The sequence below is a fragment of the Gymnoscopelus microlampas genome (genome assembly GCF_963454915.1).
Source record: "Gymnoscopelus microlampas genome assembly, chromosome: 20".
NCBI classification, from domain to species: Eukaryota; Metazoa; Chordata; class Actinopteri; order Myctophiformes; family Myctophidae; genus Gymnoscopelus; species Gymnoscopelus microlampas.
In genome coordinates, this window is record NC_139957.1 from 25,759,863 (window position 1) to 25,783,664 (window position 23,802).

At 45.7% G+C, this 23,802-nt stretch overlaps 1 protein-coding gene across 1 annotated transcript in view; it reads left to right on the plus strand.

Moving 5' to 3' along the window:
- The window catches only part of pacrg (PARK2 co-regulated), a gene marked incomplete at its 5' end in the record, with an annotated part of 168,264 nt that overhangs the window by 38,716 nt on the left and 105,746 nt on the right, over positions 1-23,802 (plus strand). Inside the window, one exon of the mRNA XM_084045890.1 lies at positions 6,466-6,525. Coding sequence (XP_083902016.1) covers positions 6,466-6,525 — 60 coding nt within the window. The remainder of the gene's footprint in view (positions 1-6,465; positions 6,526-23,802) is intronic.

A 23,802-nucleotide genomic window follows, 5' to 3' on the forward strand; every position in this document is an offset into this window, starting at 1 on the left:
TCTGGAGGCTGGCTGTGCATTAGGTTAGAGAACAGGCAAGCGATGAGGTAGACCTTGGAGAATTTGAAGTTTGTGAGTGTGTCTAGACAAGTGTTAGTGTGTGTGCACCAGTCTTTCCGGCTGAATGATTGAGTGACAGAAACTGATTAAGCTTGCCGTAGTGGCTCCGTCTAAGTAATCTGTCCCATTGCACCTCAGGGGACAAACTGTATGCGAGCGGATTTATTTCTTATTGCTACATGGCCCCTAATGCAGTATTGGGGGGGAGCTGAGATCCATCTATTTGTTTCTGCTCCCGTTTACCCATTATTAGCTGCACATAGGCCATTGTTAACTGACAAATGTGTCAATGACTAATCTGTCTCGGTGTTCGACCACCACACCTTGTATTGGCTCCAGAATTTCCTTATCTCTTCTCCTGTTTCCAGCCTGTCACTGATAAGACAGGGAGGAAGACGGGAGGAGGGAGAGAGCTGTGTTTGTGTGTGTGTGTGTGTGTGTGTGTGTGTGTGTGTGTGTGTGTGTGTGTGTGTGTGTGTGTGTGTGTGTGTGTGTGCGTGCGTGCGTGTGCGTGTGTGCGTGTGGGGGGTATTGTAGACAGTGAACGACAAGGATAAATTAAATAGAAAGAAAAAGGTTAGTAAAAAAATAACAGTGTGTATTTGAGAAAAGAAAGAGAGAGAGAGAGAGAGATGGGGAGACAGAAATCGGGCATGATTAAGGAGATGGGCGTCCTTGGTGGCTTTCTCTCTCTCGCTCCCCTGCTGTTTTTTGTTAGATAGATGTCGGGTAAAGCCGCCTTGCCACTGTCTTGGTTTGTAGCAGCGGGTGAGCATTTGAGTCTGTGTCTGTGCGGGCCTTAGGCTTGTACTGTATAGTAGGAAATGCCTCCCATCCTCCAGTATCTCTGTGTGTGTGTGTGTGTGTGTGTGTGTGTGTGTGTGTGTGTGTGTGTGTGTGTGTGTGTGTGTGTGTGTGTGTGTGTGTCCGCCGTGTGCACAGCGCGTATGTGCGTCAGTGCATATGTGCATGCATGTGTGTATTTGTGCACATTTGAGATCATCCATCCTCCAGCATCCTTGTAAATGTGTTTTGTGTGTGTGTGTGTGTGTGTGTGTGTGTGTGTGTGTGTGTGTGTGTGTGTGTGTGTGTGTGTGTGTGTGTGTGTGTGTGTGTGTGTGTGTGTGTGTGTGTGTGTGTGTGTGTGTGTGTGTGTGTGTGTGTGTGTGTTTGTGTGTGTGTGCATGGAAATAAAGCTCTCTGGGCTCTATTTCTCAGAGTTAAGGAGGAATGCTCAGGGTAATTTGTGTATAGATGGATGAGCGGTGGAAGGCGGTACGAGCAGCGGTTCTCCCGGCCATGACTCTGGCCTCAATCTGGGCCTGACCTGACCCAGCAGTATTGCTAAAAATCGGACTTATTTACGTGACGGGTGCTCAGTCTCACCTCGCCTCGACCGAGACAACCTCTGGCCGCAATCTGGGTCTTTGTCAGCTCTAGAGCGGGGGCCGGCTCCAAGAAACCGCTGAGGTGGTGGATTTCCCTCTCCTCCCTCACTCAATCTCTACCTCCCTCCCTCCCTCCCTCCCTCCATCCATCCCTCCTTCCCTCCTCCCAACACATCCAGACATCAGCATTTTTTTTTTTTTGGCTCTTTTTTTTTCTTCCCCTGTCACCCATACACACTTTGTTGGGCCAGCTAGGCTCCCTTAGCACCATGGGGACTGGTGGGAAGTCTAGTCACACAGAGGGAAGAGCAGAGGGAAATAAACGCCTGAGTTATTCCTCAACTGGCAATTAGCACCGGCTTCCGATGTTCAGACCTCCCCGATGTGTCCCCCAGTCAGTGACCTGACGTGGGTGGGTGGGGGGGGGGCGGGCAAAAAAGAGGGAATGAAAGAAGCGTATGACAGGAAGAGGAGGGGATATGATGAAAAAGGACGAGAATAAAACATACACACACACAAGGACTTGATTAAGTGCTCTTTTAAATGCACGAGCGGGCAGCAATTCTGCAGCTCTTTAGTCTCGGGAGGACCTGTCTCAATTACCCTAATGAGGCAGAGTGACTGGCTTCCTAGGAAGAGGCAAGGCCATGTAAGAGAGACTATAGTCGGGAGCTTACTGCATGTGTGTGTGTGTGTGTGTGTCCCTACGCGCTCGTGCATGTGCATACGTGTGAGATGTAGCGGGTGTGGGTACCCTGTGAAGTTAAATGGAGCGTGCCGGGCTCCCAATGAGCCTGAGTTAGCTAGCAGACTGACACGGCAGCTACAGTGCCTCCCACTGTGCAGATCTCTCTCATCCGAGCTGTCAGGGGACACGGGTTTAACCCCAGTTCACACTGAACCTTGGCCTTTTCTGAGCCAATAGTTAGCTTCAATAAAGACCCAGGGCGGGGCATGTCCGGGTCACAATATATAGGTCTATATCTATTCTCATCCTTGCTTTGTAAAAAAGAGAATTGAATCATCTCTTATAGTTTGTGACTGGGAAAGCCTAAGCCACATTATGAGCTATGAGAGTCACAAATGGGGTTTTAGTCGTTGGGAATGCTCAGGATGTTTCTGACACGACACCGTAGTCCGTAGGCTTGTTGTCTACTGACACGAGGTAATGGAACTGGCCCCTTGTACTGTATTGTACAGTAGATTACCTTTCCCCCCCCCCCTGCGACAAATGCACAAACATGTCACGACCATACTATTGTGGGAGCTATCAGCGCGGTGTCATCATCACCATTACCCCTCGTGTCCCCAGCGTTCCCCTTCACATGACATTCCATTAGCTCGGCGACACACAGCTACTCAACACCTCTCGACTTATAGTCAAGCCTGTTCCCTCAGGGATATAGGCAAATGTGTCAACGTAACAACGCTGAGCTTTACAATTACATTTCTTGTTATTCATACAAACCTCCTCCATAGTCTAAACCAGTGGTTTTCAACCCTTTTCATATCAAGGTCCATTATTTATTAGGCATTTGAGCCACGGACCACCATTTGATTTAGACTCTCAGACCCAAGACTTGGGACTTGATATTTTGTTGTCTTGGATACGATTTTGTCCACAATTCCATGCTGTGTTGGTACCATAGGAGAGATAACACAAACGTTGACTTAACAATAATTTAACTCTTGAGAGTGTACAATGAAACCAAATGGACCCGTAAGGGTCCATTTGGTTTCATTTTACGCTCTCAAGAGTTAAAGATCTGTAAGGGTCTATTTGGTTACCAACTCTCCATCATTTTGCCGGGGACCACCTGGAACCCCCTCAAGGACCACTGGTGGTCGCCGGACCACTGATTGAGAACCACTGGTCTAAACCTCAACATTACACTGTAATATTACATACTAATTCCAGATTGGATTTATCACTGTCAAATAACTAGGTGTGAATTATAACAGGTCACATCCACAGAATCAGTTTATTGTGGATGTGTTGTCATCTATCAACACTGTGTTTTTTAGGAAATAGTGGATGCAACTGATGTCATCAGTCGTCATGTCCGGGCTTTATTTTTAACATTTTGGAGTCTTGCACCTAACCAGCAATCTTTTTTTCCTTTTTTTTCCCTGCGTGCATTTTTATCCATGTATTTTGTGCTGCTGGACAGGGTGTTATTGTGGGGCCAAACCCTTCACTGATAGCCGTGTCACCTTTCATTTTCAATTGCGATAAAACAACTGAAATCATTTGTCATTCTTTCTGCTCCACTGAGTGAAATATCACTCATAGGCCTCAGAAATGCTGAAATTGAAAAAGCACATTGGCATCCAATGCCTCCATCTCGTATCCCCTCCCCTCCCCTCCGCTCTCCCTCCCTCTCTACTCCGCCGTTCACCGTCATACAGAAGAAATGGCTTCCATTTAGACACTCCTAACGACCTCTCTTAATGGCTCTTTGTCATAGAAGTTATTTATGACGGGATTCATTTTAATCCGTCAGTCTGGGACAAAAATCTCTGCCCAGGAAATGGCTCTTCCAAAAGGCTTTACCCTGTCGCTGCCTACTAGAAGAAACGCTCCTCCTCTTGGAAACAAATACGGGAGAAAAAAAAACAAAAAGTCCTAGACCCAAGTACCAGAGATGATTTAGCTTATTGGCATTAAGTCAGTGAGGTTTAAATTGCGATGCAGTGGGCAGAGCTTTGGCGTTGTGTGTGAAAATGTCAATAGGCGAGAGTGCCGCATCTCCTTGTCAGCGCTGACGGAAGACCAACGAGCAGCAGGCCTCCATTTGTCTTCCTGAGTGAGTTTTCTAATAACCGTAATGGCTGCGGCAATAAATTACCACCGGCCTGTCAGGGAGAACATAGTGCGGCATTTAAATCTAACAAAGAACCCCCGCTCTCCCCCCTCCCTGTTTTACCAGCTTTTTTTTCTATTTTTTAAACTTTGTAAACCCCCAGCCGCATTTCTCTAAGGAGCACTTGAGTTAACCCATTAAGACCGGGAACGCATCTCTGTAACCACTTAAAACATAATTTCATACTATATAATGGATCTACAAGCTCATAGCGCGGCACCGAGTGCCGGCACACTAGATCTGCTATATTCTTTTGCAAATGTTTGAATATACATATTCTTAAAGCAAACATTTTTAACTCAAATCTTTGCTTCTGGGGTCCCTGGAACAGAATATTTTCAGATGGGGGGGGAAGCGGTCGGCGGCCAAATACGTACATTTTGGAGGTCCTTAACATGAAAAAGTTTGAGAACCACTCTAACATAAGTTCGACACTGAGAAACCTCAGGCCTTAATGGGTTAATAGTGAGCAGCCTAGCCCCATTGCAGGGTTTAAGTATATCATCTCCTAAGTGGACAGAAAATCCTTGACTCTCCTTCTTTCTCCAACGTTCTCATTGGCATTTTACGTGGCAGATTTTTAAATATGAGGCCGTCAGTGCTGTAATTATCAGTTTGCCGCTTGAATTATGCAGCAACGCCCTATGCCTGTACTGCACCTGTTGGTCACCTGTCTTCTGAGTTCTCACTTCGGTTAAAGAAACCAATTCGGGCTGACGGCTGATGGGTGGAACACGTCGTATTACCCTTGACCCTGTCATCATGTGCCCTTGGACCAGCCAATGTTTTCCCATCCGCCTCCCACGGAGATGACTGCAGTCCCTCTGTGAGACGAGCGCACTCGGTAATTGGAGCAGCGGGGAGGCGATTTGTTCCCCGTCCTCTCCTTCCTTCAGCTGCGGCAGTTTGCCGGTGGGCAGCCCATGGAGCGGTGCCATCCTGCCATTTGTCAGACAGGGTGCAATTTCCCGGTCATCTGTTTCCATCCATAACTGAGGGTGAGAGAACGATGGGGGGAAAAAAAACAGGCAGATGATGGAGGTTTTAATATGGCTCCTCGTACTGTAGCAGCTCACTGCTGTTCGCTAGAGGCCAGACTCAACGCACTCTCAGCCACCCGACAAATACTGCACAGAACCTTTGGCACCTTTCAAATGCTTGCCATTTACAAGTGACGCATTCACCAGTAATGTTGGCCTTCTGCTGGTTTTTGTGAGCTCCTCCCCTGTGCTTTACAGATGGATGGGGGCTACTGTGCCTCCGGGGATCGTCGTGGTGAAATGAAGGTCTGCCTTACATGAAATATTTGCCCCTTAGCGACAGGCAGGAGATTCCAGTCATTTTTAGTTTACGCTCTAACCCCCTGTTACTGTAGCTCCCTGAGGCAACGGCAATGTGGATCCTTAAGCCTCTATTTCAACATCCTCCTACTGACTCACCAAATGAGCTAACATAGAGTATCATGTTTTGCAATGTTCTGTGGCAATAGTAAACAATACTAACACAACTACGCAAACTTGTTGTTTTGCAACAGTTGACACTGTGGCAACCTCATGTGCCGCTCTATCAAGGCCCTTCTTGCAGCGTTAAGTTAACCCATTAAAACCGGGAACGGTGGTCTGTGTCATTTTTTGATTTTTTTTAACTAAAAAGCATTGTTTTACACTTTGGCTATCCAAAAGTAGCAGATATACAAGCTCATAGCGCGCTACGAGCTTGTAGATCTGCTATTTTTGATAAATCGTCAGAATGTGTGCAAATCTTTGAATATATATTTTAAAGCGAACATTTTTTAACCCCTAGAATCTTTGCTTCTAGGGGTCCCTGGAACAAAATATTCTGAGATGGGGGTCCGCGGCTAAATACATACAATTGTGGGGGTCCTTGACTGTTTTGACGGTCCTTGAAGTTTGAGAACCACCAACCGTTTAAAAAAAAAAACTGTTGGGATTTAGAAGGCATTTGTAGAATCGGCCTCGGCCTTAATGGGTTAAAACAAAGAAACACTGCAGAGTGCGATGGACGGCCACCCTGGAGCATGAGCGGCATACAAACTCTCTGTATCCAACAACCCGGTCGCTTACACGCCCCCATCTCCCGTTTACTGAAACCAATTATTTTTTTCAATCCAAAGAGGTATCAGGCGCACCTGATACCTCCCCCATCGGGCTGGAGGCAGCGGAGACAGAGGGACCTCTGAAGACAAGCACAAGGTTGGCGGAACCAGAGCTGCTCTGAATTTTGAAAATAAATAGGTGTATGGTTTTGTCATTGGAAAAAATGCTTTCCTTTGTAGGTCTGTTGTGGTGATGCCTGTGGGTTGCAAGAGGCAGGCACCCTGCAAGGTGAAGCAGCCTTTCTTTCCTTGCAAAAGGGGAAAGGGCCTCTTTTGAAAGGAGCCAAATGTGTTGCCTTTCAGGTCACCAACATCGCTGGGGCTATGCTCAGTGCCTCAGATAAGAATAGATTGTCCTGGTGCTCAGGATGTCAACTGAGCTTGTGTATAAAAAAACACCCTTTATCCACCTGTTATCAGGAATTAAGAACCAAATGAATGAATGGATAAGGATGTATTTATTGACTCTGTCCTCTTGACATTCTTCAGCAACCACAGTGGGCCTATTATTCATCATCCAAGGGCACACAGCTCTGAAAAGAGGTGCAAAATAGTTTGGTGCTGTTTGTGTCAGACCCCAGACAGTTCTTGAAAGGGCTCAATTGGGAGCTGCCTGGTGGCTCTAGTGGTTCATGCATGGACCACAATGCTCCCTGGTGGAACCAAGTTTGAATCCAGCTCACGTACCAATCTTGTCACGCATGTCTTTCTTCTCTCTCTGCCCTTGGTTTCCTGGCTCTCCACACAAGAATAAAGCATTAAACATGCCCCCCAAAAATACTAAAAGGCTCAATTGTTTCTGATTGTAGGGTGAGATGTAAGAATCTAATCCGGCCCAATCAGTAATTTTTTTTAAACAAAATTATAGTTATTCCACAATGTTGATCTAGTGTAAATGACTTTAATTGTGGGGGATTCTTAAATGGCCACTGCAGATTTGTGTGTTTTGTTCTGGGAGCCTGGTTTTGCAGTGTTTTTGCTGTGTTCGTGCAGAAAGGCCTAGGGTCCAAAATGCAAGGCACCGCTCCTACAACTACTGACGCTTAACGATGCACCGCGCGTGACCCCCTCAGACGAGATAGATCAATAAGTCACAGCAATGAAGTGGCACATCGATTACTCCAATGACAGGGCATTTACAGGTTTAATCTGTATAATGAGGGTAACCTTTTTCTTTCAGCCACCTATATCCTCTTTGGTGTGGGCCTTGTCCACGACCCACAGGGACCAGAAAGCGCAGGGGGTGGGATTGGGGGGGTTTAAAAGAGAAAACGAGGGGAAGAAGAAATGTGATAATGGAGGAAAAACGCCAGCAGATGCGAGTCAAAGAGAAGAGAAGCCATATTCCTCGGCATGCTGCGTTACCCCCTTCGGTGCTGTGTTTCTCGTCAGACCTGTAGTTGAAGATAGCGGTGCAAAGGAAGAGGAGTGCGATTCTCACCGCGCATTCGTATGCAGCGTGGGGACGACCTCCCGTGATTAATGTGTGTCATGGGTAATTTGAGGCACTGCCGTCTCTTTAGCATTTACACCGTCTCCTCTTCTCTCATCCTCAGCCCTTCACAACCTGGCCACGTGCCAACGACACCCCCCCCACCCCTCCCCCCCCACCATCACAATGTCCTCTACAGCAGCTTCCTTTCTGCACCGGCTCTCCCCTCTATGCCTCCTTAGGCCGGCAAGTGGGCGATGTTCCTCCAATTTCCATATCTAGACACCAGCTAGTATGATCCCCCCCTCCCAGTTCTAGTTTAAATGCTGACATGGCGGTTCTTGCGTCCCCATCTAAACCTATTTACTTCCAGCCCAGCCTGCCATGTAGGGCTGTCCCCGAACGTACAAGGGTTCAAGCACAAAGGATCTTGATCTCAAGGTTAGGATGTTAGTTTTCGTGTGTGTTTTTTTTTCAGGCTCACAAGGCTACACAATCCTCAAAGTCTCTTTACCTCTAAATGCACAACCCCCCCCCCCCCCCCCCCCCCCCCCTAATTAAATAAATAATAAATTAATTAACAAAAAAAAATGGGAAAAAAGAAGGTTAATTCATAAATACCACGAATGTTCAAAGCCTTAAAAAAATGCCATTCGAGCCAGCCCTGGCTACCACCACGTTGGTTTGCGTTTGTTTTCCACCTTCCTGCTTTGTGATGTGATAATGCCCATTAGCCTGTGTATACTGTTTGTGTGTTTATCAGTGAAACAGAGACTACTCCTGGTCCGCATTGTTAAGCTGCTCTTTGCCTCGACACGACTGCGTCTTTTAAGAGCCTTTGAAAGCTGATTTTTGACTTGAAGCTGTGGCATTGGTAGATCTGCCTTCCCCTGTGGACTGCTGCAGAGATGTCTCTGGGGCACAGAGATCTTTGCAGTTACATATGTTGCATAGTTGCATGTTACATTTGATTTTTTATTCTTTCAATTGCCACTGTGTGCCAGGCCAGCTGGTTCAGTCCCCCCAGAAATACATAGACAGACATACAGAAAGACATGCAGGCAGGCAGGCGCACGCACGCACGCACGCACGCACGCACGCACGCACGCACGCACACAAGCTTCTCGGCTACATTCCTGACCTCTTGACCACTACAGTATGTGCAATGTGCAATGTGCAGCGTTAGATCCTCAGGCTCAATGTCCTTTTAAGAGAAACTGGTTCACTGGGGCATCGTGTTGGTAATGCCTCTGGACACCTCATGTATTGTTGCATATGTTATAGTGTACGGTACATCCCCTTTGTAAATACTTTTGTAGAACCCAGATAATTATGCACAAGACTAAGATGTCCTATCCATGTGACTTATACCCATAAAATGGTTCATGTTGATTGATACTGATAAGACACTGATAAAGAGAGAGTATCAATACGCTTGTACATTTTGCACATTTGGGTCAGTAGATGAGTTAAGCTTAATAAATGTTTTAAGCCTGATTTCTGAACATCAGCTGTTACATAGGCTAGTCTTTACTGATTGGATAATTCTCAAGTTTGACATCTCTCCATGCTCTCTTCTCAATGACCATACTGTTAACTAAGGATTCAAGAGATTTTATTTTCAGAGCAGTTATTCTTCTTGTTGTCTGTTTTTTACAGCTTGCCAAAGCTGTCAATAAACAGACATTGCAACTAGTCGTCACTTTATCGTCACTTTATCATGGCTTTGGTAAAAGGCCAGCAAATGAGGGCTCGCCAATGGCTTCCCATGTCCTCTCAGAATATGGGATCTAAACAACTGCATGCAGTCATTTTCTATGGGGTAAAATTCAAATAATAATAATGCGGCAAGCTGTAATGTCATTTTATGTCAAATCTTGTTTGGTAACACTTTACTTAAAGGTCGGGTCTATAATGCATTATAATCACATTTATAATGCATTATAATGCACTTATAAGGCATTATAACATTGTCGTCTCTGCCAGGCCAAAGGCGTGTTTTTGCCCCCTGTCCATCCGTCTGTGTGTGTGTCAGTGTGTCTGTCTGTCTGTCCGTCCGTCCGTCCGTCCGTCCGTCTGTGAACAGCTAATCTCCGGCACTGTTACGGTGCACGTCGCATTACATGCACATGTACGGACAACACCCGAGTTACGCCCGGGACACCCACACAGACAGACAGACAGACAGACAGACAGACAGACAGACAGACACAGGTTTTGTGAAATAATAGATTATCATTGTTATTATTATTATTGAAGAAAAACTAAATACTAAACTACCTCTAACAGTTACCTGTGGTGAGTCTGTCGTTACCTCACCATAACCTCCAGTATGCTGACATGCTCACGGCCAGGGCAGAGTTAAACATTGATGTACTAGTCCACCAATCCCACCATCCCACCCCTGGTCTCTTCTCCTCCCCTCCTCATCGCTTTTGTCTTCCAAGGACATGGAGACCCACCACACCACAGGGTGCCATTTATCACTGCAGGAACAATTACTGGAGACATTTCATTGTCAGAAAATTTCAGGCCAATTCTTTCTCCCATCTCTCTCTATCTTCCCTGGCCTCTCTCCCTCTCCGTCTTTCTCTTTCCCTCTGTCTCCTCGTTCCAGCCCCCTCCTTTCTCCATTTCCCCTCCCTCGTCTTCATTGTTCTGTGTCAGGTGCGGCTGCCACTTTGCATGGCCCCCAATGAGCTCCATTGCAGGTCAGGCTCCCATTAGCCCAGGCCCATCTCTATAGATTACAGCGTAGAGGCAAGCGCATAGCACTGTATTATATATCTCATCTAAAGGCCCTGGCAGACTCTTCTTCTTCTTCCGTTCCTAACAATAGGATCCTCGTTTTCCTGGGGAAAGTCATGGAAAATTGCCTCTGATATCTCCAGCCCCCGTGCTTTAATGAAGCCTTTCAATGCAGTGCTGTGTGTGGAGGGAGAAGGAAGAGAGAGAGTCGCTCGTCCAATCTCCCTGCGCTCTGTTTGATCACGCATGCAGCCAGCCTCAGCAGAGCACAGCGGCAGAGAGCAGAGCAAGGGGAAGGATTTGAATGCCAAATGCGGATGAGATGTGTAATACTTTGCTCGCCGTGTTTTTTCTTTTAATTCTTAATTCATTCATTTTTTTCCCTCCTACTGTGGGTTTACTTTGTTCATGCACGCTGCTTTAAAGCATGTGAAATGTGTACATTTCATTTCTGTGGCTTCCATATAGCAGCACTTTGAAAAGCAGGGTAAAATAAAGGTTAGCTACTTGTGAGTCACTTGACAGTGTGTGAGCCTCCCCTCTGTAAGGAAGTTGAATGAGGCGTACAATAACGCAGAGCCCAGCGCTATATTGCATTGCCCAGTGAAAAGGTCAACGCAAGCGCTTACTCTCCTCCCAGGAACCAATGATGTCAGGAAATGCCGGGCTCAGATGATGTGGTCCGACTGACTCACCTACTGACTGACCCTCGCCTCGCCCCGAGCTGGTTCAACTGCATTTTCAAAGCGAGGCTCCCTTCTTTTCCAAGCTGCATTGAAGTTAACTGTGGTACAGCGCGTTGAACCTTCTTAACCATACGCCAGTGCAGTGGTCGGCTGACCGTATACAGCTGGAGCTTTTCGGAGCAAGCACCTCACTGCTTGCCAGCCTTTGACGTCTGTCAACCCCCGTATGTCAAATGAGCCATGATTTATCTGGGACTACTGGCGTGATCACTGTTGGATCATTTCTAATGACTAATGACATTTAAAAATTGCCTGGCTCCACGTTGCGACACAGAGGGCCATTCAGCCCACCCCCATTTACTGTGCTGTTTTCTCTCCACGGTGATAAAATAAGATTGTCTCCCATTGTCGTACGCCTCTCCTCTCCAACCTTTTTTTGATGAGCGTTCTTCACAAGTGCAGTTTGTCCTTCCGTATGTTCAATTTGTATGATCAAGATAAATTCTAAGTAATAGGGCATAGTGATCGATAAAAAAAATACAAACAAACACAGGGGTGTATCTGTGTTGCAAGTAGAGCAGTGCGACCCACAGTGAGCACCCATAACTTTGCGCGTGTGTGTGTGCGTGTGTGTGCGTGTGCGAGCGCGTGGCTGGCCGTGGCCGCGAATATGTGTCTGCGTGTGAATGCACATGCACACCTGTATCTGTGTGTGTGTTTGTACATGTATCTGTGAGTGAACTCGGAGACGCAGCCTCAACTTTGAGCTCTGGAGATTCTTAAGACTGGCCCACAGAAACAGGTTAAGCCAGGTTTTGTGACACAAATGCAGTACATGTACGCTCAAACACACACATATAACCACTGCAATGCATGCCATGGCTATGGGGTTAACAGGTTTTTCTCTCGCTTCACACGCTCATTTACTCCTCCTTCACTCTTTCTGTCTCTGTAATCATCCATTGATGGACAGCACTTGACAGGGCACAGGCCTAACTAGTTTGTGGAGAACAGGTTCCAGATTCCAGATACAGGTCTGAATCCCCCCCCTTTCCCCTCGGGGGCTGTGAAGTGTGAACTGCCTGGAAGTAGAGACTCACTATTGCTGTGGTCAACACCTGGCTCATGTTTTAGACTCTTGTCTTTAATGAGAGCCTGGGAAAGATGAGCTTGTTGTTGAGATGAGGTGAAGGCTAGACACCTCTGGGGAGCAAGTGACAGTGAAAAGAGGAGAGCAAAGCAGGGAGGCAGTGAAATGAAGTGGCAAAGGATATGAAGAAGTGAGGAGGGTTGAGAAATCAGCGAGAGGGGATTATGGGGAAGACGAAGGGGGGTGTTGGGGCCGGTGGGGGCGGTGTGAGAAGTATAGTTGACAGATAGTGGAAGTCGGCAGCCTGCCCGTCGTTTGTCGGCATGGGGGGGTCGCTCTGTTCTGAGAGCCACAGCTGGTTTCGGCAGCAGCCAGACGCCCCAGGGAGCCTTCAGACATTCCTACCGGTCTGCCTCTATAATGACTCCATGCTCATGTGGTCAGCAAGAACGCCATAGAGGCAGACAGAGAACTGACACACCTATCAAAGTGTATCGCTATGGTAGAGTTGACTGTCTGTTGGTCTATCTGCTGCCTGTACAAGGAATTCTGCTAATAAAAGTGATTCAATATGGCCTACAGCTGCCGTACTTCCAGCATTTGGCCTACAGTTGTTTAAGTCAAGTAGACATTTCCAGTGTTTTTCAGGGCAATTAGCCTAACCTTTGTGCAGATGTATTACTGAGCTCGCCAGGCATTAGACAACTCTGGTTTTGTTAGTCTTCTTTGTAGCTCTTTTATTATCCATCTCAGATATTGAACTTGAGAACGGACGCAAAGCACAAACAAACCGCATAAAGTTTAATATGTCTGAGAGGACTAGAACAATGATTCAGAAACACTAAATAGATGCAGCACATAATCAACTTTGCATCTTTGATGTGATGTGCTCTCCGGAGTGGGCCGGCTTTCAAATGTAAATTTCCCCCACAAACTTAAATCATTTAGTGCATTTTACTTGAAGCGTATCTTTGACAACAATAAATCACAAGGTTGCTGCATCCATTAGCAAATTGGCTCTGCGGTAGAAGGAAGAACAGAGAGACAGAGAGAGAGAGAGAAGAGAGAGAGGGAGAGAGGGGGAGAGAGTGAGAGAGGGAGAGAGAGAGAGAGAGAGAGAGAGAGAGAGAGAGAGAGAGAAAGTGATCTTCTAGGAGATGGAGGAGGAGAGAGAGAAAAAGAGAAACACAGAGCATTCTTTTATAATCAACAGTAGCAGCCATATACAGAGACACAGTAGCCAGACACTGCAGCACACAGTCACCCATAAAACACTGGCCACACACATCACATCGTAACACAACAATCAGACCATTGATTGGCTGGCTGGGACAGTGGGTGGGAGGCACGGACACTTAAGTGATGCATGCCAGCCAAGTCCATGAGCAGCTTTGACGAGCCCTTGTTCCTCTCTCTGCCCCCGCTCGCTCATAGCTGTCTGAATGCGTCCATGAGATGTCCATGAAGGATCTTTTAACGGGTGTCCTTCATGCCTCATAGTTCGCAGCACCCACACACACACACACACACACACACACATGCACGCACGCATGCATGCATGCCACAAACTCCTCTCTTCTGTATTTTCTCTCTGTCTCTGCCTGTCTCTCTCTCTCTCTCTCTCTGCCTGTCTCTCTTCCTCCCTCTCTTATCTATCTCTCACATGCGGCCCCAGTCTCTGTAAAAAAACGGGCCCTGCCTTCTCTCTCTGGTTTCGTTCAGAGGCTTTTATTATATTTGGATAAGTGCAGGCTACAATATGTCTACCCTTTTCAGAAACATGTATGAGACTGAATAGCTGGAGCTTTCAAGAAAGAGACAAGAGGAGGAGAAATGGGGCCAATTAGAGGCCTGAAGCTACTGTATAACACTGTCTTCTGTTGCTGCTGGTCTGGACCAGAGCTCTGTGTGTGTGTGTGTGTGTGTGTGTGTGTGTGTGTGTGTGTGTGTGTGTGTGTGTGTGTGTGTGTGTGTGTGTGTGTGTGTGTGTGTGTGTGTGTGTGTGTGTGTGTGTGTGTGTGTGTGTGTGTGTGTGTGTGTGTGTGTGTGTGCGCGCGAGCATGTATGCATGTCCGCTATGTGTGTGTGTCTGTATGAGTGACTGTGCACATGCATGTGTGCGCGCGTGTGTGTGTGCAGGTGGAATGTCTGCAGGCTCTATACTGGAGGTGATGAGAGAAGAAGAGAGAGACCAAGAAATCCATTATCTCTATTTTGGTGTCCAACATGACTGGGAAGCTGGCTGAAATATGAATTATGGAAATGACTGTAGGGGCTCTCTAGCCCACAGGCTTAGCCTCAGAAACCTCCTATCCTCCACTGATCAGGCATGATAGGGAAAACTGGTGGAAGCCTTAAGCCTGATTTATACTGTGCCGTGCGAAGGTGTCCCGGGCTGAAAATAGCCAATCCACAAGCTCACAACTTGCCGTGAGCTTGTAGATCTGCTATTGTCGGTGTGGGACACCTCCGGTCAATTACGTATGCTCTACATATTCTCTCCCTCTCTCTCTCTCCCTCTCTCTCCCTCTCTCCTTCCCTCCCTCTACCTCAAAAAACCTCAAAACAACCGACTACACCGGACTGAGGTAATTTGGTTTGTATTCTAATGCTATAACTTATGAAGACTTTGATGGTCTGTGTTGACCACAAAATGTATTTTCGACACCCACTGTGGCTGGAAGCAACGCTGTGTTTCACCAAGAGGGAAATTCAGCAGACTGAAACAGTTACCTATGGTAAATACATTGGCAAAGGAGCTAAAAAGAAAAGAAAAACAGTATGCAAAAGCATTTTTGCACACTGCAGTATATGCGGTAAAATCGCAAGTATCTCCCTGACTCTCTACATTCTCCATGATCAAAGCTGGCGGATCAAACACCTCAACTGGCACAGAAGTGAGTTATACCGTTCCTGTGGCTTTAGGAAATGTGTCTGAAAGCTTATACAGTCAGTTGGAGAAAAAAACAAAAACGTCTTGCTCACCGGAAGAGGCTTTTAGGATTGGCTGACAGCATTTGTCATGATTGTTTGAGGAGAGGAGCTTGTGTACTGTACGGCTCTTTGTCGAGTTGTTCCCGCATCCTCTCCTGAATTCACAGGCTACCTATCTTTACAGCCTAAACCACATCCCTGCTAATTAACAGGACAATAAACATGCTGGCTCCCATTAACGGCGGCTGCTGCATATTTCCCCAGACAGACCCTGGCTGGTAGATAGGGGCTCCGTACTGCACAGTATGATAATCAGACCGCCTTGCCTCCAGCTCTCTCTCTCTCTCTCTCTCTCTCTCTCTCTCTCTCTCTCTCTCTCTCTCTCTCTCTCTCTCTCTCTCTCTCTCTCTCTCTCTCTCTCTCTCTCTCTCTATCTCTCTCTCACCGTCTCTCAAAGTCAAGTATGAGACCCGTCCCTCACCCCTCCCTAAGCCCCATAGTATCTGCATCTCCAGCTAGCTTAATCTTTCTCTCGTGGAGAGCTTTGCCATTTCACTGGGGTGCTCACCGGCCAATTACATGCCGCTTCAAGGGGAGGGCTCATCAGTTTTGTGACACTAGAAGCAACAAAGAAGCACCTGCCTCCTCTTGACCTTTTGATCGTCCTGACACATCAGAGTTACTAAGACAAACAAGTGGAGTCTATTCTAGACTTGTGTCTTTGGCTGACTAGCTCAGTGTCATCAGCCAAAGGTAAGGGAACAGCACAGCCTCATCTCTTTGGAAACACTTTGGGCTTTATGTGGCGTGGAGCCTCTCTATTTCTGTGGGGAGCAGTAATCCGACCTGCGGATAATAAGACGGCATGTCATAAATCCTCTCAGAAAACTAAAGCAGTTAGGCTCATATTTGTTCATTCCATCAGGGCACACTCTTGTTTTCCGCTCGAAAGGGATTGTCTTCATTCTCCGGTGTTTTTTTTTCTTTCTTCAAATGACTCGTATAATAGTCAAGCTCTTTAAATATCAGCCCGGATTCCCACACACCGAGGATACTCCTCAAACAAACACACACACACACACACACACACACACACACACACACACACACACACACACACACACACACACCTTACCCCACCTCACCTGTTCTCTCACTCACACACACACACACACACACACACACTCACACACACACACACACACACACACACACACACACACACACACACACACACACACACACACACACACCATGCCCCACCCCACCCGTTCTCACGCACACACACCATACCCCATCCCACCCGTTCTCTAAACGTAGTACAAGTGCACTCAGTAAACAGAGATTGTCCCTGAGAGAGTCAGATTCAGGCACTTATCTTAAGCAACTGTCTTCTTTTTTTTTATCTTTCCACTGTTACTCAGAGAGAGCAAAACAAACAAAAAAAGAAACCAACCAAAAAAAGAAAAAACCCAGCAGAGCATGATTTAATTAAAATAGCGCAAAACTCACAGGAGGAATTAAAAAGGATTACAAAAGAGAAAATTGAATGGACGTTTATAAAGTAGTGTGTGTGTGTGTGTGTGTGTGTGTGTGTGTGTGTGTGTGTGTGTGTGTGTGTGTGTGTGTGTGTGTGTGTGTGTGTGTGTGTGTGTGTGTGTGTGTGTGTGTGTGCGTGCGTGCGTGCGTGCGTGCGTGCGTGCGTGCGTGCGTGCGTGCGTGTGTGCGTGTGTGTGTGTGAGAGAGAGGCTGCGCACACGCCTGCCTGTGTGTCTGTCTCTGTCCTGTTGTCAACCCCAGCTGAAGAATTGAGATTTTGCCTCCAGGCAGTGAGAACAGCGGTGTGTTGTGCGGGCGCCCAGATGCCAGTCTGACACAGGCAGTAGTTAGGCGTGCCAATCTGGTGGCCGCGTTCGGTCTGCCAGTCTGCCCAGATCTTCAGGGCAGCCCCAAAGTCCCCCCCAAGATCTGGCGTGTTCTGCACTGGCAGAAGGGCTAATTAAAACAAGGCTAAATTAACATTGCGTTCATACAGCCCAGCCTGCCTCGCTGGTTTGAACTCCCCCTCCTTGGCTTGGTTCACTATACCTCAGTGTGGACACACACACACACACACACACACACACACACACACACACACACACACACACACACACACACACACACACACACACACACACACACACACACACACACACACACACACACACACTGCTGCTGCTCCCCCTTCCCTCCTCAGCCTCCATCTTATAGAGGCTGCCTACTGCGGGAACATGTGTTTACCTCAAGGGGTTTTATGGCAATTATTTTCTTGCGCTCCCTCTGCTCATTTTGTTTTCCACTTATATGTTTATTTAATTGGCATTCTGTGTGCTGTGATTCTATTAGTGCCTGAAAAGGTTGGTGTCATAGGGGAACGGCCTCTGGCACACTAGGTTGCACAGCACCACAATGAAACCGCTCCACACACAGTAAAGACCTCGTGTTAATTTAGGTCTGAGAGGGTACAAATGGACCCATTTGGGTCCATTTGTTTCAATTTGTACCCTCTCTGAATTCAATTTGCACTCAGAAGTTTACAGTGAGTTTGGCTCCACGATGATAATTTAAAAGGGTCCTGCTAGAACTGGATTCAAGACCGCACAGCGAGATAATTCAACACAGCGAAAAACAATATTGGTAAGAGTGCTTCAGGGTCTCCATCAGTCTAATAGATCTACAGAACTGTAGATATTAGTGCCTATGCAGATTATTTTATGTTGCTTTCTGCTTTCACTGAAAGTTGTTGCCAATTTATCTAAGAATAACCCCTAATCTTAAAGCGAGCCGGCTGTTTCTTGGTAACCAGAAATAACACAGTCTGGAAATAACACATACTGTACTGTAATTGTTGACTTTGGATACCCCACTGTTGATACAAACTTGTGTTAAATGTGTGATGGATTTAGTCAAACCTGCCCAATGGGCCTTCCACACCAAGCGCAATAACTATTAAAGGAGTAGTTCACCCAAAAAATGACTTATTTTCTATCAATTGCACACCCCATGAAGCCTTGAATCCATGGATTTATTTTTGTTTTTGTGGAATTCCTAAGCCAATAATTTGATGAACGCGTGTGTATCTGGTAGGAGACACAAACAATCTACTTTGTGTCTCCTACCGGATACACTAGCCGGTAGGAGACGGGAATCAAATAGATAGAAAATAAGTCATTTTTTTGGTGAACTCCTCCTTTAGCTACAGTATATTATTTTAAGAATCATTCTACCTAACTCACATCTTTGGTGTGGATTCTCACATTAATAATATCATTATAGTTATCGTGCTTGGTGTGAACTGTCCTTTAGGCTGATACTCTTGGTAGGAGGAATAAATCTACTTGTTAAAAAAAGGAAATAAGTGAAGAACCTCTCTTTGGCCCGGTCAGATGTCATATTCCAAATTACCCATGAATTTGAAAGTATTTAAAATTTAAACTCCCATAAAGTGGCCTACATAGCCACGGCTGCATTCTGCTGTTAATAATGGATGAAGATGAAGGGATCAGCATGTGTAATGGGAACTTGGCTGGAGACGTGGTGGACTGAGCTGACTGGGCTGTTTCAGAGCTATCTGTACGCCAGTCCAACTGAACTCTATGAACAGCATGATTTTCAGTTTTTTCTAAATTGGGTCAGATCTGATACTTGACAGAGTCGGAAATTGACAGTGCTTTCCACACGTGCATAGAACCGAAAAGAAGGACTGTGTTACCTACCAGTAAGCTTTAGCCGAGAGCATGGTCTTCAACCTTCTCCACGGTGGATTAAAATTGACTTCATGCGATATCGTCCCACTACCCGGGTGCAATAAAACACACGTGCTGTTGTTATGTTGGGGACTCTTGATACTTGTTAAGCATGGCTCCCAACTTTTGTTCTATTATAAAAGAGAATTGTGTATGTAGAATCACAGAGCACTCTATGACACCATGGTATACCAGTGCAAAAGTGCAGCGCAAGGCAATAAGGAAACAGCCTTGTGTCCTGATAACTGATGACCCTGCGCTTGTAGCGTTATCAGTGGAGTGTATATTTGTGAAAGCTTCGATATTGGCTTTTTCAAAACACACATTTTTCTGCGGGGTAGCCGTGTGTTTTATTTTGCATTGGCTAAGTAAAAACTGTGTCTTATCTCAACAATATTCTCCAATTGAAGAAAAGATATGTGGACTCAGCCATCTTTAGGCTGCACACGTGTGTGTGTGTGTGTGTGTGTGTGTGTGTGTGTGTGTGTGTGTGTGTGTGTGTGTGTGTGTGTGTGTGTGTGTGTGTGTGTGTGTGTGTGTGTGTGTGTGTGTGTGTGTGTGTGTGTGTGTGTGTGTGTGTGTGTGCGTGTGTGTGCGCGCGCACGCGTGCGTGTGTGTGTGTGTGTGTTTGTTTCTTATCTGTTTGATTGGGCCTGCGTCCATATGTGACAATATAAAAGGTTCCATTTCTTTGCAGTGCTGTCACCTTGACTACCTTTTCTCTTTGTCAGTCCTTTTCTCTTCTTCCATCATCCACTTCTCTCTCTGTGGATAGTGCTGATTATGGTTAATTATGTTGATGAATGGCAGTGCTGAGGGTACTCCATCAGCATTTCATAATCTTTCTCCTCTCTCTCTGCTCTTTATCACGGCTAAGCCGAGCCGGTGAGCAGAACGGTGCACACACCGCCACTGATGTTACAATGCATAATTTGTCTGCTTTGTCACACTTTTCACACAAAGTTTTCACCACTGACATTCACCATTGAAGTTTCACCATTGAACTCAAGAAGGCTTTCTGTGACCTGTCTGTCAGTCTGTCTGTCTGGGGTTGGGTGCCTCGCATAAACATGAAATATCGTATGTAGTAATGAAGGTGTATGTAAATGGTGGTAAATAGAAGCTTGATGTTGTGTTAACAGCTACAATGTCAACCAAAAGAAAAAACATAGAGAACACTTTTTCATGTGGAAAAGGCTGTTCTATATATACGCAATCCAGTCAGTGAGGTTCCTCTTTGACTGTTGGATGTGGTGGTCATCTGGGCTAATTTGAGTTATAGTTCCACATCCGTGACTCTTGCTTGATCCTAGTTTTAGTTGCAAGTGTGGGCCGCACCAGTAAAACCGTTCCCATTTGGGAGCTTAACTTGATAAAAGCACTTATTCTAAGCATTAAATGGTCTCCGCTTGTTTGTGTGTTGGGGAAAATTGGGCCTAATTATAGTATTTTATTTTACTCTTCTTGCTGTGGTGGTAGTTTTCTTGTGCTTTGCAAGCACAGTGCTGCTGAGTGACTCCCAGTGCCGTTTTGTGTGTGTGCCACTTTTTCCCCTTTTCTCCAAATTGAGTCATTATGCCAATTCTCTGATTTCCCCACACTTGCGTAATCTTGTCACTGCTGACCCCTACTCGTTGGTCTTTGGACTGGTTGGTCCTATAGGATGATATTGAAACCACATGCCTCCACATGGAATCACCTACATTCCTACAACTTCACCTGCCAGTGAGGAGCTTCACTGGACGACGTGTGCTCACAATGCGCATTTTGAGCTTGTAGATCTGCTATTTTCAAAAGATTTGTATACATTTGAAAACTTGGAATAGGACATTCTGCCTAATGAGTATTTCTATATTGCAGTATTGTACAAAGAATGCCCTCCCCGTCTGGCTTCCCTCCCACAAACCAGGCAAAGTCAGATGCACTGTGGAGTATTCAAACCCTTGTTCCGTGTGGTGGCAGGACCTTTCCCCTGCGCCACCAGAGCGCCTACTCCCAGTGCCTTTTTTGATCATGATCATGATCACAATTGATTCTCTGATACTAATGATTGATTCTGATTGTTTCTCTCCTCCTCTTACCTTTTCGGGGGTGGCATGTTTCAAGCACTGCTTTAGAAATGGCGAGAATCCTCTCATGATATTGCACTCTTAACATTCAACCAGGGATTACGCCCCATCCCCGGCCTGCCTCTCATTTAATTGGCTTAGATGAATATCTAAAGGGCTAAAGCCGGTTTTAAGCCACGCAATTAGTAGAGCCCGTTATTGAATTTGTGAGAGAGCCAGGAATACTGATGTTTGTCATAAACAACTCTTAAACCCTATACACTATATATGGCTCATACTTCATATACAGCAAAATGTTTATTAATAGAAAAGTGGCTATGGAGAAAAAAAGGGGAGAGTCTTTGGGAGAAAATTGCCCGAAATTCAATATGCTCTCCAATTATCATGTGTAATAGCCTGTAAAATCCTAATATCTATTCAGCCACTTGGAAAGGCACACGAAATGGCCCGGCCACTTAGCCCACTTTCTCTGGCCCCTTCCTGCCCATGACAGACGGCCCTGTCTGAGGAGCAAGGAGAAATAATAAAAGTCATATTTCATTCAAAGGCCCCACCATGTATCCACATCCTTTCTGATTAACTGACTTTCCATCCCTTCTTCATCTTTCCAATTTCTCCAAACGCCAAGTGGTGATTACCTCCGTTGAACTTTACACTTCGTTTCTCACCTCTCTCTCTCTCTCTCTCTCTCTCTCTCTCTCTCTCTCTCTCTCTCTCTCTCTCTCTCTCTCTCTCTCTCTCCCTCTATTTCTCTCTCTCTCTCTCTCAACACTTCACTGCATCCTGGAGGTCAGCTGCACTAAGAATATTCTTCCGTTGTATCTTTATCATATTCATTCATAGTCACTGTTGATAGACTGTACAAATGCACTATGTCCCAGATACTCACTGTTGAAGCCATTGACACATTGTTGTACATATAGTACAGTATTTGGTCTCATATACTCATTGTTGATAGATACATATATTTCCAGTTTCATATAACCATTGGCAGTAGATGTATATTCAAACAATTTATTCAGAGACCCGGTGCATATGTCTTGTGTCAGAGCCCAAGTCCAGGAATTACATTTTATCTTTATTAGTGTGGTTGCCCAACAGGGCAACCAGACTATAGTACTCTATAGCTTTCTTTATTTATAGATAAACTTTTTTCAAACCGCTATTTCTCCCACAGTTTTTATCCCCCAATGTTGTGCCATATGTCAAAATGACCGTCTAAATCGGGAATCGTGCGCGTGTATAGGGCTAAGAGATTGGTTGAATAGTTTAATTGATATTAATTTATTAGTGCCATTAAATGTCCCCATCCGCTTTAATGGAAAAGTGAAAAAACTCAAATTCAAGTATTTTTTTCTCAGAAACCGTAAGAGCTAGAGTTATCAGATTTGGAGGGATAATTTATAATATTGTCCGAAATTATTGAAAAAAATATCACACCATTCGGCCTCATGGTGGCGCTATAACAGCCCCCTTTACGTTTTGGCCTGTAACTCTTGAACCGTAGGTCCTAAAATCAAAATTTCTTTTCACCTGGATTCCTTGGGTCACTACGCATCTCCCCATATAGGCCACGCCCATTTGCGTCAGGATAGATTTTTTGATATTGATTTATTTCTGCATTACATTTCCCCATCCACTTTAATGGGAATTGCAAAAACTCCCATTCAAGTATTTTTTTCTCGGAAACCGTAAGGGCTACAGTTACAAGACTTGGAGGGGAGGTTAATAGTTTTTTGCAAAATTATTAAGAAAATAATCACACCAGTCGGCCACATGGTGGCGCTATAACAGCCCCCTTTACCTTTTGGCCTATAACTCTTGAACCGTAGCTCGTAAAATCAAAATTTCTTTTTCCCTGGATTCCTTGGGTCACGACGCATCTTCCCATATAGGCCACGCCCATTTGCGTCAGGATAGATTTTCCGCCATTTTGAATTTTCTTCAACACACACTTTTTGCTCCTTTTCCTTAAATTTTTTTCCAAATCTCACACAAATCGGTACACGTGATCTATGGACCCATGCGATAAACCTATCCAAGCGGAATTTTGATAGTCCGTACCGTCCGTCCGTAAATGGCTTCCAAAGTTAGCGGGAGGGGCCCGTTTGACCAAAAATGCCATAAATCACGAACGAAACGTCCGGTCGATCCCGAATTTGAATCACATGTCGAGGGTGGTATACTAAACCAATCCCCAAAAGCATTTCTACTTTGATCCATAGGGGGCGCCACGAATGCTCAAAATGTAACCGTTTGATGCAAAAACCTTATTTTGGGGGGATCGATCCTCTCAAAATGAAACGCAAGCGATCTCAGGAGTGACGTGACGATGTAATTGGCGCAGTCTCCGACGGTATTCCTCCCGGCGTATCGCTCGAGTCCCGACCGGCGTCGGCGCAACCACACTTTGCAATTGCCAATTGCGACGCGTCTAGTTTTGTATTTGCTCTTGACTCTTACCTGTTCGCCTATTTCACTCTTACTGATGTCGCTACTATGAAACCCGAATCGAACACTTATCTTATCATTTTTAGACATTCATAGGTTTGACTTCATGGACTGTCCCGTTCTCCCATGACAGTGTAATGCTGCACAGCCTCTCTGCTGTGCAACATTAATATTTA